The sequence below is a fragment of the Panthera onca genome, chromosome C2, assembly GCF_046562875.1.
Source record: "Panthera onca isolate mPanOnc1 chromosome C2, mPanOnc1 haplotype 2, whole genome shotgun sequence".
Lineage (NCBI taxonomy): Eukaryota > Metazoa > Chordata > Mammalia > Carnivora > Felidae > Panthera > Panthera onca.
Genome location: NC_138347.1, coordinates 131,766,580 through 131,786,140, shown reverse-complemented (window position 1 = coordinate 131,786,140; position 19,561 = coordinate 131,766,580). Strand labels below are relative to the sequence as shown.

At 36.7% G+C, this 19,561-nt stretch overlaps 1 protein-coding gene across 2 annotated transcripts in view; it reads left to right on the top strand.

Annotated features, from left to right (window-relative positions):
* The window catches only part of ATP2C1 (ATPase secretory pathway Ca2+ transporting 1), a 172,686-nt gene that overhangs the window by 95,440 nt on the left and 57,685 nt on the right, over positions 1-19,561 (top strand). For both annotated transcript variants that reach the window (XM_078432345.2, XM_078432344.2), the window contains exons 8-10: positions 14,681-14,836; positions 15,971-16,039; positions 16,995-17,070. In XM_078432345.2, coding sequence (XP_078288471.1) covers positions 14,681-14,836; positions 15,971-16,039; positions 16,995-17,070 — 301 coding nt within the window. The remainder of the gene's footprint in view (positions 1-14,680; positions 14,837-15,970; positions 16,040-16,994; positions 17,071-19,561) is intronic.

Here is a 19,561-nt window from a genome sequence, read left to right as displayed (position 1 = left end):
CCACTAATCTCATTGTGAAGGCCTCATCCAGACTAGTTTATCTAGCCCTAATTACCTCCCAAGGTAATTGCCAAAATTGGAGATTAAAGCTTCAACATGAATTTTAGCAGGACATAATTCAGTCCATAGCAGTCTGAGACTACCATTTCTTTCTTTCGAAAGAAGATTAATATTGATAACTTTAAGGCATTCTGTATTTTGTTTCTTGGCCTGCGTCATTTTCCATAACCAAGGAATGAACCAGTATGTGTTGGTGGCACTAACCTTGTCGACTTAGCCTTAGAGTTACTCATGGAGCTGGGCCAGTAAAACTTAGAGAATTGAACTATGGGTATGTTTTTCAGTACTTTTCTGAGAGTTTTTATTTTAATGTTTAGTAGTATTTGAGAAGAGGCACCACTGGCCATTAATTGGTGGTAGTCAATGGATTGGTCAGACAGTGACTTTAGATGAAGGAGTCTTATAGACCATGTCTGCATAACAGTACATTTCGCCTTTTTGGAAACACAGCATATTTTTCTTACTGTTTCAGGTAAAGTCTGTATCAATATTTGAACAAAGAGTTCTTTGTAAGAGAAAACAATCTAAGAATCAGAGGAAAAGAGTTTCTTTTTTCTATTGAAAATATTTTACCTCTGTCAGGTTTAACTTTCTAACTAGGCCCAAAATGTTGCCTGAAATGTAGCAAGATTTTCTTTTACTTGAAGTTCTACATGATTAAGTCCATTGACACTTTCTCTTGTGGCTCTTGTGCTCGTGATTAGCTTAGGTCATTCTTTGAAACTGTCTTCAAGATCTAGGTATTGGGTACAGTTGCCTTCTATTTTTGAACCCAGTTTTTTTTTTTTTTTTTTTAATTTTTTATTTTTTTTTTAACGTTTATTTATTTTTGAGACAGAGAGAGACAGCATGAACGGGGGAGGGTCAGAGAGAGAGGGAGACACAGAATCTGAAATAGGCTCCAGGCTCTGAGCTGTCAGCACAGAGCCCGATGCGGGGCTCGAACTCATGGACCGCGAGATCGTGACCTGAGTTGAAGTCGGACGCTTAACCGACTGAGCCACCCAGGCACCCCGAACCCAGTTTTTGATATGCTGATTTTCTAAATGTATCAAACTTTTTATTTATTTATCTATCTATTTATTTATTTTTATGTTTTTTAAATTTATTTTTGAGACAGAGAGAGACAGAGCATGAACAGGGGAGGGGCATAGAGAGAGGGAGACACAGAATCCGAAGCAGGCTCCAGGCTCTGAGCTGTCAGCACAGAGCCTGACATGGGGCTCGAACTCACGAACCGCGAGATCATGACCGGAGCCGAAGTCGGACGCTTAACCGACTGAGCCACCCAGGCACCCCTGAATGTATCAAACTTTTTAAAGAGAACTACCACTTATATGCCCGAGAGCCAAGAATTAGCCATTTTTAGGACACTAGATTATCAGAGCAATTAAATCTCTGAAAGATATCTCTATTAGGAGTCGTAGTCTACTGGGACCATGGTCAGAAGTCCAAACTTAAAACAAGGCAGTTGGCATTATATAGTGAGCCTTTTAACCTCACGAATCCATATACTTTCTTATAGAATAGCAGTTCAACTCAGTGAGTAGTTATTGGTGTCTTTATGATCGTTCCTCCCTGTTTCTTCCTTCCCAAGTAAAAAACAAAGATAATGAGCACAGATCTACTTTGGCTGACTACCAACTCAAGGAGTCAGAGATAGTCTCCTTGACTGCAACTTTACTTAGCTGTTATATCCTTTTCTGTAAAGCTCACACTCTTTCACATATTTTGTTAACTACTAATAAGCACCTTCCTCTTTGTTGGCTAATTTCATTAGAAGAACTTTCTGTGTTAGAGCATTCTGACTTCCTGAGTTGTAGAATAAATTTTCCATTTACTCAATGAAAGCCTTGATTTTCTGGTAAAACTCAATTCTAATATTGTTTGCTGTGCTTTTTCAAAAAAGGATCTTTTCAAACATTTGCTAGAATACAAACATGTCATGATATGTTAAATTTACTTATTTTGGTAATGAAGCTAATATAGGCAAATATAATCTCTCCCTTTGGATATCAGTCTGTGTTATGAGGTCATTTTAGTCATTCAGTAAATGTTTGAGTATTGTGTGTAGAACCACTGTACCAGGCTTCAGGGCTTGGACTGAAAAAGGTAGTTTTTGTCCTTTCTGCTGGGAGACCTCAACTTGCAAACAGTTGTGATTCAAAGAATAAAATGTGTCTTATGAAATGAATTGACTATGTGAGTTTAGGTAAGCCACTTAACTATTTTTAGGGTCTCAGTTTTCCAACTGTGACAGAGAGTTGCCCCAGGGCATTACATTTAAGAATCATCTGGGTTCTGTGCATCAGTACCCCAATGTTTATAGCAGCACTCTCAACAATAGCCAAATTATGGAAAGAGCCTAAATGTCCATCCACTGATGAATGGATAAAGAAATTATGGTTTATATACACAATGGAGTACTACGTGGCAATGAGAAAGAATGAAATATGGCCCTTTGTAGCAACATGGATGGAACTGGAGAGTGATATGCTAAGTGAAATAAGCCATACAGAGAAAGACAGATACCATATGGGTTCATTCTTATGTGGATCCTGAGAAACCTAACAGGAACCCATGGGTAGGGGAAGGGAAAAAAAAAAAAAAAAAGAGGTTAGAGTGGAAGAGAGCCAAAGCATAAAAGACTCTTAAAAACTGAGAACAAACTGTGGATTGATGGGGGGTGGGAGGGAGGGGAGGGTGGGTGATGGGTATTGAGGAGGGCACCTTTTGGGATGAGCACTGGGTGTTGTATGGAAACCAATTTGACAATAAACTTCATATATTGGAAAAAAAAAAAGAATCATCTGGGTTCTGTTTTGGCAGCTCAGGTGTGGGTCCAATATTCTGCATTCTCTCTCTTTTTTTTTTTGTCAAAATTTTATTTAGTTAAGTTAACATACAGTTCAATATTGTTTTCAGGAGTAGAATTCAGTGATTCATTGCTTAACATAGAACACCCAGTGCTCATCATAACAAGTTTCCTCCTCAATATCCATTGCCCATCTAGCCCATCCCTGCCCCCCCCCCCCCCCCCCACCTTCCTGCACCAACCTTCAGTCTGTTCTCTATCTTTCAGAGTATCTTATGGTTAGTTTCTCTCTCTCTTCTCCTCCCTTCTATATGTTTACCTGTTTGTCTCTTAAATTCCACATATGAGTGAAATCATATAAGTTCTGCATGATTTGTCTTTGACTGATTTTGCTTTGCATAATACACTGTATCAATGTTGTTGCAAACGGCAACATTTCATTCTTTTTGATGGCTGAGTAATATTTCATTATATGTATACCACATCTTTTTTATTCATTCACCAGTCAGTGGACATTTGGGCTCTTTCCATAGTTTGGCTGTTGTTGACACTGCTGCCATAAACATCGGGGTGCATGTGCCCCTTGGGATCTGTATGTTTGTAGCCTTGGGGTAGATATGTAGTACAACTGGTGGATTGTAGAGTAGTTCTATTTTTAACTTTTTGAGGAACCTCCATACTGTTTTCCACAGTGGCTGTACCATTTTGCATTCCCACCAACAGTGTAAGAGGGTTCATTTTTCTCCACATCCTTGCCAACAGCTGTTGTTTCTTGTGTTGTTGATTTTAGCCATTCTGACAGGCGTGAGGTGGTATCTCATCATGGTTTTGATTTGTATTTCCCTGATGATGAGTGATGTTGAGCACAAGATCCTGCATTCTTAACTAGCATTTAGTCCATGCCCAAAGTGCTGGTCTATTTACCACATATAGAAAGGTAAAAAAAAACAACAACAAAAAACAACTTTATTGAGATATAATTCACATTCAAACTATTTACACATTTAAAATGTATCATTCATTGGTTTTCCCTATAGTCTGAATTGTGCAGCCATCACCACAATCTTAGCTATTGAACATTTTTATCACTCCCAAGAGAAAACATTTACCTTTTAGTAGTCTCTATATTCTGTCTTCTGCCCCAGAGCCTGGTAGCCACTACTCTGCTTGTTCTGTCTGTATACATATGCCTATTCTGAACATTTCATTATAAATGGGATTAAATACATTGTAGTCTTTTGTGTCTGGCTTTTTTCAGTTCACGGTGTTTTCAGGGTTCATCTCTGTTGTAGCATGTATCAATATTTCATCCATTTTTATTGGCAAATAGTGTTCTATTGTATGTGTATACCATACGGTTGTAAATCCATGTATGTTTAAAGTGATTTTTGATAGAGAACTTTCTAATGCCATTTTGCTATTTGTTTTCTATATATAGTTTCTATGTTCCTAAGTTCCTCCAATCCCTTTTTTTGTATTTGCTATTTAAAAAAAATACGCTTTGGGGCACCTGGGTGGCTCAGTCAGTTAAGCACCAACTTCAGCTCGGGTCATGATCTCGCGGTTCGTGGGTTGGAGCCCTGCATCAGGCTCTGTGCTGATGGCTCAGAGCCTGGAGCCTGCTTCGGATTCTGTGTCTCCCTCTTTCTCCCTGCCCCTTCCCCATTCTCTCTCTCTGTCAAAAATAAATAAATAAACATTTAAAAAAAATAAAAAATAAATTAAAAAAAATAAAAAAAATATGCTTTGAGTACCTCCTGAAATTTTTTTTCTGTATATTTTTTTACATATTTTCTTAGTGGTTACTGTGTAGATTACAATTAACATCTTAAATTTAGAACACTTGTTTGAATTGATACCATCTTTACTTCAATAGCCCGCAAAAATTTTGCTCCTCTGCAGCTAACTTTTCCACCACCTTCATGTTGTTGTCGCCAATTACGTTTTTAAGCATTCTGTGCCCATTAACCATAAATTTGTCAGTGCTTTATATAAGTCAGATAGGAAAAATAGAGGAGTTACAAAGTCAAAATACAATAATGCTGGCATTTATATTTCTCTGTGTAGTTACCTTTACTGGAATTCTTCTTTTCTTCATATGGCTTCGAATTACTTTCTACTCTCCTTTTGTTTTAGCTTGAAGTACTCTCCTTTAGCATTTCTTGTGGGGCACGTCTACTAGAAATAAATTATCTTAGCTTTTGTTTAGGTGGGAATGTCTTAATTCTTCTTCATTTTAAAAGATAGTGTTGCTAGATGTAGACTTCTTTTCATTAGTTTTTTTGTTTTTCTTTCAGTACTTTAGATAGGTCTATGGTCCCAGCCTAAGTGGTTTCTGATAAGAAATAGGCTGCTAGTCTTATTGAGGATTCCTTGTACATGACAAGTTGCTTCGCCTTTGCTGTTTTCAAGATTGTGTCTCTGTCTTTTAACAGTTTGATTATGTCTCAGTCTAGATGACTTCGAGTTTTTCCTATTTGGAGTTTATTGAGCTTCTCTGATCCATAGATTTCATATCTTTTATTAAATTTGGCAAGTTTTCATTCATTATCTCTTCAAATATTCTTTCTACCCATTTCTTTTTTTCTCCCTGAGACTTACCTTATGCTTATATTGGTATGTTTGATGATGTCCCACAGGTACCTTTAGCTCTGTCATTTTTCTTTTTTTTTTCTCTCTGTCCTTCAGATTGGTTAATTTCAATTGCCCTGGTTTTTTGTTTGCTCATTTTCCCCCCTTCCTTTTCCAGATCTGCTGTTGAACCCCTCTAGTGAACTTATTATTTCAGTGGTTGTACTTTTCAGCATCAGGATTTCTATTTCTTGCAAATATTTTCTTTCTCTTCATTGTAATGCTTTTTTAAAAAATTGTTTTCCTGATTTCCTTTAGTTTTTTGTCCATGGTTTTCTTTAGTTTATTAAGCATATTTAAGACAGTTGATTTAAAGTCTTTCCAGTAAGTCTAGTGTCTGGCCTTGCTGAGGGATGATTTCTGTCAGTTTATTTTTTCCTGTGAATAGATCATACTTTTTGGTTTCTTTGTATTTGTAATTTTTTGTTGAAGGCTTTGTATTTTGAATATTATGCTGTCATAATTCTGTAAATGAGGTTGTGCCCTTCCTCAAAATTTGTTATCTTTGATTGTTGAGGATTGCAGTGGTTGAATTTTTTTTGGTGGGGGGGGAGGGTGGTGGTTTGCAAAGACCCTTCCTTGTTGTGTATGGTCACTGAAGTTTCTGTTCCATTATATCAGCAGTCAGTCTTATCTGTCTGGAGCAAAGAGGGAAATGAAATACTGTTCTCCTGGTCTTTGCAGCTTGTCTTTGAGTTGGGGCACTTCTTGATCATTGATCATCTGCCTACAACTCTGCCTTCACCTTCACCTACTTGTGCCAAATCCACAGACCTGTCAGAGGTGCAAGTCTCGGGTCTTCTCAGGGCTTTCTGAGCATGCCTCTGGTTATGGGCATGCATTTTGCCCTCTGTCTTCCCTGGTATAAGTGGTGGCCCTTCCAAAACTTCCCTCACAAAACTTTATTCCCTCACAAAACTTCCTCCTTGGCTTTTTTCTTCCTAGTCTTTTGGTTGTATCTGCTGCTTGCCTTATTCCTGGTCCCTGGCCTGCTAGTATATGTCCTTAATCTTTTGTCAGATACCTGGAAAGTCACTGTAGTTGGCTTGGCGTGAGGTTGTGAGATAGATATTAGCCTTTGCACTAGTCCCCCAGCGAACTGCCAGACAAGTCAAAACACGCAGCTACAATATTTTAAGAACAAGGTCTTTGTTAGCCCCTGACTACCCATAATCTGCAACAAGAAGACTCACTTCTGTCCCCACAGCTAGCACTGCTTCTCTGGGCAGTGGTGAATAGTAGACAGGTGAACAAAAATGCCATGATGCCTTCTTACCTAAATTTAGCTGCCTTTTTCTTTATTAAGCACTTCCCTGGTTGTTTTAAGTTTTTGATTCCAGAGTTGTCTGTCAGTCTTTGCCAGCCCATGATCATTTTAGTAGAGGGACCAAATCTTTGATTGCCCTATTCCACAAGTGTTTATATTGATTTCAGTGTATTTTTTTGATAGGTCAATTTGATTAATTTATGGTGTCTTACTCCACCTCTTATTGTAATTTATCACTGAAACTTTGGTTTTAAAAGTTTCTGAATTATTAAATTTACAGATAGACTTGTAAAAAAAAGAACAATTTATAAACATCTTAGGAAGTAGAGATTTAATTTTTAATTTTTAAAGTTCATTTATTGATTTTGAAAGAGAGAAGAGAGGAGAAGAGAATCCCAAGGAGGCTCCATGCTGTGAGCACAGAGCCCAATATGGAGCTCAATCTCAGGACTGTGAGGTCATGACCTGAGCTGAAATCAAGAGTCAGATGCTCAACTGACTGAGCCACTCAGGTGCTGCAGGAAGTAGAGATTTTAAATTAGCTATCAAAAGAAATTGAGTAGATTATTCTGTATTTGTGGTATTTAGACATTCCCGTTTACTAAAAACTGATATAACCACTCATTTTGGCTTTGGAAAGGACGTCTATTTCTGTAGTAGTATATTTCTGAACTTCTCCATACATAGAGCACTGGGAGTGTTGGTTCTGTTAGATTGTATAAGCTTGAGCTATGCTTAGTGTTTTGTTGTTTGATAGATCATTGGTTAAAAAGCAGTGTGAACTGAGGAATGCTGTTTATGTTTAAAACATTGAAAACTTTTTTCTCTTTAAGTCACTAGAATTTAAAAAGACAGCATGGGAGGGTTTGAAGTGAGATTTAGTCTCTTTGTTTTAAGATTGTCATTTCACACTGGTAGGAAAGGACTGTTGCAAAAGTAGATCCCTTTTTGAAATTTGGTTTCTTTTCATTGTCTTAGAGAAATATCCTAGAAATCATTGTTAACTGAATACTGGTGTTGAAGTTATTGGCAACTTGGTCAAATTGAATCTATGCACTTAAGTCAGAAAGTTAACAATTTGTGTAAATATTTACCATGGGATAAAATCCATTTCATGTAGGTGTTTTTAAGCCAGGGGAGGCTTCCACAGGACTAGCCAAGAGGGTCCTTGGCTTCATGCAGGATAGAAATCAAATGTGAGTTGGAGAAAGTGAAAACAGAGTTTATTGAAGAGTGTGAATGATAGAGAATAGCAGAAGGAGTGTCTGGGAGACTTGGAAATGAGAATGAGTCTCAGCATTTTTGGGGGTTAGGGGTTTATATTGGAAAGAGATCTAGGGTACATGTTCCTTCAGAAATCCAGGGTAGGGTCTAATCAAAGGCCAGTGTCAGATGAACAATAGTTGTTACACCATAAGTTACTGAAGGTGGGAGTGTTAATGCCAGCATCATCTGAGGTTTGTTCAAAGCTAGTGTCCTGGAACATGTTCAGGATCTGACTCTTCTTGGATGTTGTTAGGTGTTTGTGGCCTGGGACAAAATTCAGAGAATGATTAATTTTCCTATTTCCCCCTTGCAGTGGGAACATAGTTTCTTTTCCTGATACAGAGACAGAATTCAGAACATGAGTAACTGAGACCTAACAGAAAAACAGCAGAGATGGAGCCTTTCTAAAATGGAGTCACTTCTTTCCTACTTACTTCACCTGGTTAGGCTTTGATGTTTAATAAGCTAGAACTCATGAAGACGTTTTAATTACATTTTCCTTCATTTGAATAAACAGTAACAGGAATCTTAATTTTTGAGACTAAAAGTAAGACATTTTGTCATTATCAGGTAGCTGCCAGATGGATAATTTGGAATTCTTTTCTGGGGAAAGAAATCCATTTTTGATTTGCTTTTCATTCTAGACTAGAGAGGTAATTGATTTAGCGGCATACAGTACGCTAAGTCATTCTTTAGTTTAAGAACTTACATGTAGCTGCCAATTTTTCATATTAAGTGTAATTTTTTTAAGCAGTTTTAAATTTTCCTGACTTTGGCATCTAGTTTCTTTCTGCCTAATGTTTTGTAGGAATAGTCCTGTGAAGTTTTTCCAACCATTTTTATTCTATAGGTGTTAAATATTCAGAATGTAGATTATGTATGCATCTAGATTCTTATTTATATTCTGACTTTTGAACTGTGCTGTGTCTTATTCACACCAGTAAAGTACCTGAAGAATAATAAAGAGAAAGTGAAACATAATCAGTTTCCCTATTTATGAACAGCTCTTCTGAAGGTTTAATATTTAAACTTTTGGGTAGAAGGCATGGAGCTGGCTTGTTCATTGATTTCATTTTATCCTACCTTTATCTTTCCTCATAAATACTATGGATAAATGACTCTAATATCTGTCTTCTGGATGAATTAAACTATGACTGTTAAACTGTGATAGGCTGGCCTAATTCATTAAATACCACCTTCTTAGAAATGACTTCCTTCCCCTCACTCCCTCAAAACTGACTTCCTGCGGAAATTCTTGTAATCATCATTAAGAGAAAATAAGTTGTAACTTAGAAAATATTCTTACTCTGGGTGGCCTGGCTGGCTTAGTCAGAAGACTATGTTACTCTTGATCTCTGGGTCTTGAGTTTGAGCCCCATGCTGGGTGTAGAGATTAAACAAGCAAACAAATAAATAAATTAAAAAATATACCCTTACTCAACAGACAGTTGAGATCTGTGCAGTTTGCTACATTGTATAATTTGGACTAATTTTTATCAATATTCTTTTTTTTTTTTTTTTTTTTAAGTAAGCTCTATGCCCAATGTGGGGCTTGAACTTATGACCCTGAAGTCAAGAGTCACATGCTCCATTGACTGAGCCAGCCAGGTACCCCATCAATAATATATTCTTGATTTGAGTTTTACAGATTTATAATTATATGTTAAATATATATATAAAAAATAAAGATCTAAAGCTCTTTTTTTCTCACTAGACAGAGCTAATTGCTATTCTGCTAAAAATGATATCTTTTTCATAGAAAAACCTGATTTGAACAAAAATTCCTGTTTTTGGTTGGGTGGTTATTAAACTGCTAAGGCTGACACTGAAGAGCGAGGCCACTGGCAGCCAATAAAGCTATGCATTTATTCTCTTTTTAAAAAGTCAGATTATTTTCATATTATTTGTTTTGATAGGCAACCACCAAATGTTAGTATTCATCCATATTTAAGATTTTTGTTTAAAGTAGAAAGTCTTCAATGAGGAAATGCTAATTTTGCCTTTCTCAGGGAGAAGGAGTTCTGTAATGTTTTTGTTTTGTTTTGTTTTGTTTTTTAATATGAAATTTATTGTCACATTGGTTTCCATACAACACCCAGTGCTCATCCCAACAGGTGCCCTCCTCAATGCCCATCACCCACTTTCCCCTTCCCCCTTCCTCCCCTTCCTCCAACCTCCCCCCCCTCACCCCCCATCAACTCTCAGTTTATTCTCAGTTTGTTTTTTTTTTTAAATTTTTTTTTTTTTAACGTTTATTTATTTTTGAGACAGAGAGATAGAGCATGAACAGGGGAGGGTCAGAGAGAGGGAGACACAGAATCTGAAACAGGCTCCAGGCTCTGAGCTGTGAGCACAGAGCCCGACGCGGGGCTCGAACTCACGGACCGCGAGATCATGACCTGAGCCGAAGTCGGCCGCTTAACCGACTGAGCCACCCAGGCGCCCCTATTCTCAGTTTTTAAGAGTCTCTTATGGTTTGGCTCTCTCCCTCTCTAACTTTTTTTTTTTTTTTCCTCTTCCCCTCCCCCATGGTCTTCTGTTAAGTTTCTCAGGATCCACATAAGAGTGAAAACATATAGTATCTCTCTTTCTCTGTATGACTTATTTCACTTAGCATAACACTCTCCAGTTCCATCCATGTTGCTACAAAAGACCATATTTCATTCTTTCTCATTGCTAAGTAGTGTTCCGTTGTGTATATAAACCACAATTTCTTTATCCATTACCCAAGGGATACAGGAGTGCTGATGCATAGGGACACTTGTACCCCAATGTAATGTTTTCAATATTAACAGGTCTCATTTTTAATTAAGAGCTCAGAAGATGACATGCAATTATGATTTTATAACAAGCATTGAAGAGGAGCTTGCTAAATGAAATAAACTTTTTTGTTGACTTGTAATTCAGAAAAATATATAATTTTTAAATATATCTTTTCTTAATGTCTTCTAGAAGTAGTTACAAAACTAGGGAGGAAAAATAACTTGCAAATTGATTCTCTAAATAGTTAATAAGAATTTGGAATTGATCTTTCAGTGTTTGGGTTTTGTCTCCACAGTTTGGGTGGAGATGTTGGGTGACTTACTTAACCTTTCAAAGTGTCTGTAAAATAGAGGGAATGAAAATCACAGTCCTGCCTCATTGGATTGTTACTAGCTAGTGATTGTTAATAGAAAACTTAGTATATGTATGTTAGCAAAATGCCTTGCAGATAGTAAGCAACGAAATGTCAACTGTTTTTAGTACTAGCATCATCTTTGAAGAACAACCTAAACTTTTCTTCTTACTTTGGTAATGGAATTTATTAGTGTGGAAAATTATACAGTTCTAAGTTTAACTTGGAAAGAAAAGTCAAATAGATATGTTCCTGTAATAAAGAAAAATTCCTTTGCCTTTGAACATGGTGGATTTTTTTTTACTCTGTAGTTGGGTTGAGGTAATGAACCCAGATTTACCTGGCCTGTCTTTGCATACATAATTATAGAAAAAGGGAAGCTTTTTAAAGACTCAAGGATTGGTGATCTGTGCTTTATAACATTTACATGGTACTAACCTTCCAGAGATAACATAGTTTAGTTTCCTTGAAATTATGGGGTACAGTATATTTTCATTCTGAACATTTTTCAACTTCATGATCTGATCTGTAAACTCTTGATTATATTTGTAAAGTTATATGTCTGCCTAGGGCATGAACATACCAGGCATGTTCCTACCCCCATAGTCTTTGTACTTTTTGCTTTCTTTGCCTAGAATACTTTCATCCTGATTGTGGCCCACCTTTGGGGCCCTCAGGTCAATTGCGTCTCTGCAAAAGAGTTGTTTACTTTTGAGAGAGGTTCTCTCCTTTATCTAAAATGTTACTTTCTATCCTTATGCATTTTTTCCTCACTACCAGATATTACATACCCTTGTTAGTTTATTTTTAGATCACTTTCCCATTGGAATAAGAGCAGAGGGTAGGAACTTAGTTTAGTTTACTGCTGATTCCCTCTGTGTGTGATATAGTACAGGACCTGGCATTAATAAATATTTGTTAAGTGAATGGATCAACGACATTGATCAAATTAAAATACTGTATTGTTGTATAGATGGGAGAATATATGAATTGATTTTTAATATATATATTTTTTTGTGAGATATTTATGCTCATGGATAAATGAACCATTTAAAAAGAAGAGCTTTAGGGGCACCTGCATGGCTCAGTTGGCTAAGTGACCAACTCTTGATTTCAACCCAGGTCATGATCTCAGAGTTCATGGGTTCAAGCCCTGCGTTGGGCTCTGGGCTGGCAGTGTGGGATTCTCTCCCCTCCCCCACTCATGTTGGCTCTGTCTCTCAAAATAAACTCACATTTAAAACTAAAAAAAGAGGGGCGCCTGGGTGGCTCAGTCGGTTAAGCGTCCGGCTTCAGCTCAGGTCATGATCTCGAGGTCCGTGGGTTCGAGCCCCGTGTCAGGCTCTGTGCTGACAGCTCAGAGCCTGGAGCCTGTTTCAGATTCTGTGTCTCCCTCTTTCTCTGACCCTCCCCTGTTCATGCTGTCTCTCTGTCTCAAAAATAAATAAATGTTAAAAAAAAAATTAAAACTAAAAAAGAAAAGATGAGATTATTTCCACACTCGTACCTCTCCCCCAGCAGGATTTAGAGTATTTTGTATATAATATGGACTGCCAATCAAGAGACCTGATTGAGAACACCAGGTCAGTTTATAATAGCAGCAGGAATGCACAGTCATTTAACTGCTTTGGGTTCATTTCCTTATTTTATTTTCCAGGGTCTAGCTCAGTGCCTGGTACATAGTTAAGGTAGTCAATAAATGTTTGTCCGGTGAGTGAATTAACATGTAAAATGAGTAAAATCATGAACTAGGTCCTAGTTTCTCAAAGTGTCCTAAAGACCCTAGAATAAGAGCTTCTGGAATAAAATGGGTCAAAGAAATTTGTGAAACAGTATTCCATTGATTCTGAAAGTTGAGTGTGCCTCAGAATCACCTGGAGGGCTTGTAAATACAGTCTTTTAGGTTCACCCTCCCCACCTATGCATTTGAAGTAGGATAGTGAATTTCTTTTCTTTTTTTGGGAGGAGGGTAGTGAATTTCTAAAAAGTTCTGAGGAGGTGATGCTGGTCCTGCTGGGACCACACTTTGACAACTCCTGTTGTATCTGTATTCTAATTGAGGTGATTCACACTAACCTAGTGAAGGTTTAAAGAAGCACTGCCTAAGTAGAGGAAGCTGTTTAACTCAGCTCAGTATTTCCAAAACATATTTGACTTTAGTACCTCTACTCTGTGTGTGTGTGTGTGTGTGTGTGTGTGTGTGTATCAGTCATCCGTCTATCACATTATACTCAGTGTCTATTCACATCCTTGGAACTATTGTTCTGTGGGTCATACTTTTAGAAACAAAGCCAGGTAACATCTGCAGTGTTTTCCACATGTAAAATGATTTTTTTTTTTTTTTTTTTTTGGCATGCTAAGGTTGGTGAAAACTTAATTGTTAGGAGTTGAAACTGTCTTAGGAATGAAACCCTCAGAATTGATTCTTTTTGCACAGTTGGAAGATAATACCATGTTCATGATTTGCATGGAAACATTTATATATGTTTTTTATTTTTGCTGATGTACGTTTGGGATCAATGTAAGGATGCATATATAGAAAGCAGAATTTCATGAAAATTGAACCCAAAGTGATGAAATGATTTCTTTCTCAGTACATTATATACCTTTTATTCATATTTCTCTTTCTGGATACCTGTTTTTAACCTGCCAAATACATTTTCAGAACTTCAGGGGATGGCAAAATTAGGAAGTAATAACATTTTATTGTGAAAGTTGTTTTCTCTAGGTAAAGATTATGTCTCAGCTAATGTTTCCTTTTCTCTGGTTATATTTTGAAATTTAGGCTAATCTTGTCTCATAGCATTCTACTTTGTATGTCGGATTTTGTTGACTTCACTTTGTATTATTGTATTTTTATTTTTTTAATTTATTTTTTAATATTTATTTTGTATTTAATATTATTTTTAATATATTTTTAAAAATGTTTATTTTTGAGAGAGAGAGAGAAAGAGACAGAGCATGAGCAGGGGAGGGCAGAGACAGAGAGAGAGGGAGGCACAGAATACAAAGCAGGCTCCAGGCTCTGAGGCATCAGTCAGCACAGAGCCTGATGCGGGGCTTGAACTCATGAACCATGAGATCATGACCTGAGCTGAAGTCGGACGCTTAACTAAGCCACCCAGGCGCCTCTTTATTTATTTTTTTAAATGTTTATTTATTTCAAGAGAGAGTGTGTGAGCAGGGGAGGGGTGGAGAGAGAGATTCCCGCGGGTTCCACACTGTCAGCACAGAGCCTGATGCGGCGCTTGATCCCACAAACCATGGGATCATGACCTAAGCCGAAATCAAGAGTTGGATGCTTAACTGACTGAGCCACCCAGGTGGCTCAAGTTTACTTCATATTTTAAATATGGTTGTACTTATTGTGGTCTTCTTAGAGTAATGGATATAATAAAAGATTTGGGTGATTATTAAGAAAGGGGATATTTGAGGAAGAAGTGATGGTTACAAACTCTTTAGATATTGAATGGAGCCCAGAGAGTCTTCATTCTTGAACTTAATGGGATGCTTTATGTTTTCCAAGGCTGTGGATCTTTCCATTGATGAGTCCAGCTTGACAGGAGAGACAACACCTTGTTCTAAGGTGACAGCTCCTCAGCCAGCTGCAACTAATGGAGATCTTGCATCAAGAAGTAACATTGCCTTCATGGGAACACTGGTCAGATGTGGCAAAGCTAAGGTAATTTTTTTTCTCTTGTTTTGAAAATAGCAACTCCTTTGTTTTCAACCTTTTTTTTTAGTTCGATGTGGCTAATTTTATGTGGCTATTTTAAAAATATATGACAAAGAGGGGCTCTGGCTTAGACTCTTGATTTTGGCTCAGGTCGTGATCTCATGGCTCATGGGATCAAGCTCCATGTTGGGCTCTGCATTGACAGCACAGAGCCTGCTTGGGATTCTCTCTCTCTCTCTCTCTCTCTCTCTCTCTCTCTCGGCCCCTCTCCGACTTGCATGTGCGCTTGTGCTCTCTCTCTGTGTCTCAAAATAAATAAACATGAAAAAAATATATATAAGGGGAACTGGGTGGCTCAGTCATTTAAGTGTCTGACTCTTGATTTCGTCTCAGGATTGGGCTTAGTTCTGACAGTGCAGAGCCTGCTTAGGATTCTCTCTCTTTTTCTCTCTTTCTCTGTCCCTACCCTGCTTGCATGAGTGTGCTGTCTCTTTCTCAAAAATAAATGAAGTAAAAAAAAAATATGACAAAAAAATGGCAGAATTGAACCTAACCCATAGCATCTATTTTTGAGACTAAGGAGAAACTATGTCCCTGAGGTAGAATATGTCCATATTTCTGCCATTTGCCAGATAATGAAGCCTTTAAAAGCATAGTCCTCGGTATCTGTTCTTTTTTTTGTTTTAGATAGAAACAGTGAATCATGGATATGTTCATTACTAGTTAAAATTTTAATTTAGTCGATATGGTACTGGCTATAATATTCCAACTACATATCATTCACCTACTGGATTCTAACATTTCACGAACGTAAAAGGCATGATCCAGTAGCATTTGAGGGGGAAAGAGAAGCTACACTGAATGTCTCTCAAGGATAAGACAGTTTTGAATTTCAGAAATATTAATATAGACAAAGAATGGGCCTCAGAATTGGGCCAAGGTTTGTATAGTAAGGTGTAAATACTAATGATCTATAGTAATATCACAAAGTTAATTTGCTAAGGGAACCTTGGATATGTATGTTAGTCATCTTGACTGTGGGCAAAGTTTTGGAGAAAGGGAATGAAGGGTTTTTGTTACTTTGCTTGAGAGAGGTGATTCCATATGAATGTAAATGTATTTTCCTGTTTTTCTCTTTAGGGTATTGTCATTGGAACTGGAGAAAATTCTGAATTTGGAGAGGTTTTTAAAATGATGCAAGCAGAAGAAGTAAGTTCTTTGTTAATGATGTTTAATTTCAAATCTGAAATTCTCCATTGTAAGGAAACGAAAAGAAAATAATGGTGGGTTATTTTATGTACTATTGAAGTGGTATTTTATTCAGAATATCACTCAGTTGTCTGTGCTTAAAAACATAATTGGAGCTTTAGTTGACATTGTTAATGTTCTAAAACATTTTTATATTTATTCATTGTTTATAGGAGAAAAAGGTTTATAGCCAATTATTTATAGGCCTATTCTTTTTTAAAATTAACTTTATCATATTAATTTTAAAGATTACTAAATGGTATATTTGTCTTCTACCAAAATTCCCAACATTATTTAATTCCAAGTAATGGGGAAAAAAAGATTATAAAGTAAAATAACATGGAAGATATTCATGTTTAAGAATATTGAAGATTAGTTCTCTCATTTAAAATACTTTCTTACATATGAAAAAGAAGTTGCATTCTACAAATGTCATATTCTCCCCAAATCATCTGGATTTCTCAGGTAACCTGCCAAGATTCCAGTACATGTTGCAGTGTATAAAACCATTCCAAGGAGTTTGGCACTGAGGGGACTGCTAGAGAAGGGAGTTAGCAGATCAGGGAGCCAACTGGATAAAAAGACTTGGATTACAAGCTTGTTTGTGGATACAGAAGGGAGAAGATTGGAAAAGTGAGGGGCAGCTGATGGTAATGAAGTCCTGGAGAAGCTGATAGGGAGAATAGATTCCTTCTCAAAAATAGGCATAGGGAACATGGACCTTAAACAGGCATTTAAAAGTCTCAGCCTCAGTTTCCTCATTAAAGGGGATGAGACTTATCTTTAAGGGAGAGGTGTGTATGTTATGGGTATGTTAAGAACTAACCTGGGTATGTCAAGCACTTAGAGTCCCTGGCACATAGTATATATTCCTGAATTTAGCTAATTGTGGTAAACTCTTCTCCAATTTGTCAAGGCACCAAAAACCCCTCTGCAGAAGAGCATGGACCTCTTAGGAAAACAACTTTCCTTCTACTCCTTTGGTATAATAGGTAAGAGAAGAGTGAGTATGTATATCTCATATATTTACTTAGGGTTTATTTTATTTATTTATTTATTTTTATTTTTAATGGGAAGGGGAGTTTAGATAGATACATAAATTTGTTTATTCATTTAATTGATTTTTAGTTTACTACTAAAAAAATTTTTTTTTAATGTGTATTTATTTTTGAGAGAGAAACAGAGTGCGAGTCAGGGAGGGGCAGAGAGAGAGGGAGACACAGAATCTGAAGCAGGCTCCAGGCTCTGAGGTATCAACACAGAGCCTGACACGGGCCCAAACTCACGAATCACGAGATCATGACTTGAGCTGAAGTCAGACGCTTAACTGACTGAGCGACCCAGACACCCCTAATTTACTACTACTTTTTAAAAATTATAAAACTAGTCCCCAGCCATTGTCCTTTTCTGCAAAGATAAATTAGAACTTCATGTAATTCCTGTAATCATATAGCATTTCTATAAACATTTTAGTATTTGTCTTCCTCGTTTTCAACAAAATTGATAGTAATGTTTTATGGACTACTATTCCTTTTTTGTTTCATATTTTATTCATAAACATCTTGCCTTTAAGTAGATGCTCTTTATATAGATGTCATGAAGTAGATGGTTGTATAGTATTTCATTATGTGGGAAAAAAATTCTTAGAAGTAAAATTTTGGGGGCAAAGAGTATGCATGTAATTTTTCAATTTTTGGCACGTTTTTAAAGGTTTTTGTTTCATATTGCTAAATAGTATCTTTCATCAGCAAGGTAAAGGTGTTCCTCTTCCAGCACTCTTGCTAACTTTGTTGTCATTAACAGATGAATAAAAGGCTTCTCATTATTTTATTTCACAACTCATTATAGAGAAACTGAACAGTTGTCCTATGTGTGTTGGTCCTTTTTATTTTATGACCTTCCCATCTATTTATTTTGTCCCTTCTTCTCTTGTGGCTTGGGTCTTAGATCAGTAACAGCTCTTTGTATAATTTAGATAGCCATCCCTTTTGTTAAGTTTATTTCCCCCACATTTTAAATTCCCTTTGAGGGATAAATATAGTAAACTTGGTTATGAAGGAGGGAGATGTGATTGAAATATCTTGTCCTGAGATTCTGATAGCACTGTCCTGTTGATAATCTCTGCAGTTACAGTTTCTGGTTTATTCATAGAAGCTTTCCTAACCCCATATTGTGAAGAGTGTTTATCTTTATAAGTATATTTACTTAAACATCAGTCTGCAGCTTAGTTTTTATTTTTGACACTTTATTTTACTATTTAGAATTTATTTTAGTATCAGACTTAAGGTAGGGGCGCCTGGGTGGCTCAGTCAGTTGAGCACCTGATTTTCAGGGCTCAAGTCATGATCTCATGGTTTGTGAGTTTAAGCCCCACATTGGGCTTGCTGCTGTCAGCACAGAGCTCACTTCAGATCCTTCCCCGCTCATGTGCTTTCTTTCTCTCTGTCTGAAAAATAAACATTAAAAAAAAAAAAACAACTTAAGGTAGAGTTATAACATTTTTACTCAAAAGTTAATTATCCCAATACCATTAATTCTCTAGTTCATTCTATTTTTAACATGTTTTTTTAAAGTTCATTTATTTTGAGAACAAAAGAGAGCACAAGCACAGGGAGGGGCAGAGAAAGAGAGAGAGAGAATTCCAAGCAGGCTCTGTACTGTTAGCGCAGAGCCTGACATGGGACTTGATTTCCCAAACTCTGAGTTCATGACCTGAGCTGAAATTAAGAGTCAGATACTTAACCGACTGAGCCACCATGCACCCCTCTATAGTCTATTCTTTTATTCACTCAGTTGAAATGACATCTTTATCATATATTAAATACTTGAATAAATTTTGGAGTCTTTTCTCCTTTTCTTTAGTTTTTCCATGATATTTTAATTATTTTTGCTAGCCTAAAATTTCAAAATCAATAATGCAGTTCTAAATTAAAATAGATTTGCGTTACACAGTTTCAGTTAAGTAATTTTTTAAATATTCTATTGATCTGTCAGTCTATATCATAAAGTAGAAGATGGAAAGGTATTTAATTCCTCTTTTTTAACTGGTGTGTATATTGTCATAGCTCCCTTAATTTGATTATTGCTATTTATTTTCTAGAATTTATAGGGAATTTGGTAACTGTTAGGACATTTAGCCAATTAAATCTCAGTTTATGTTAACATTGTACCATGAAACCACCTCACTTTTAGTGATAAAAATCTTTCAACTTTCTCATTACCTGGTTTTAATATAATACATAGGACCTAATTTTTGTTGCTAGGATAGTATATGGAATAGGATAAGGGTCAAGGTCAAAATCAGAGGTCAACAGATTTTTTGGGGGGTGGGTGGGTACAGGGTCCAGTAGTACACATTTTAGCCTTTGGTCCATACCAAAGTATTTCGGATATTCTTTGTTGGAAATATTCAACTCAGCCATCAGCAGGGAAGCAATCATAGACAGTACCTAAACAAAGGATATAACTATGTTCCAACAAACT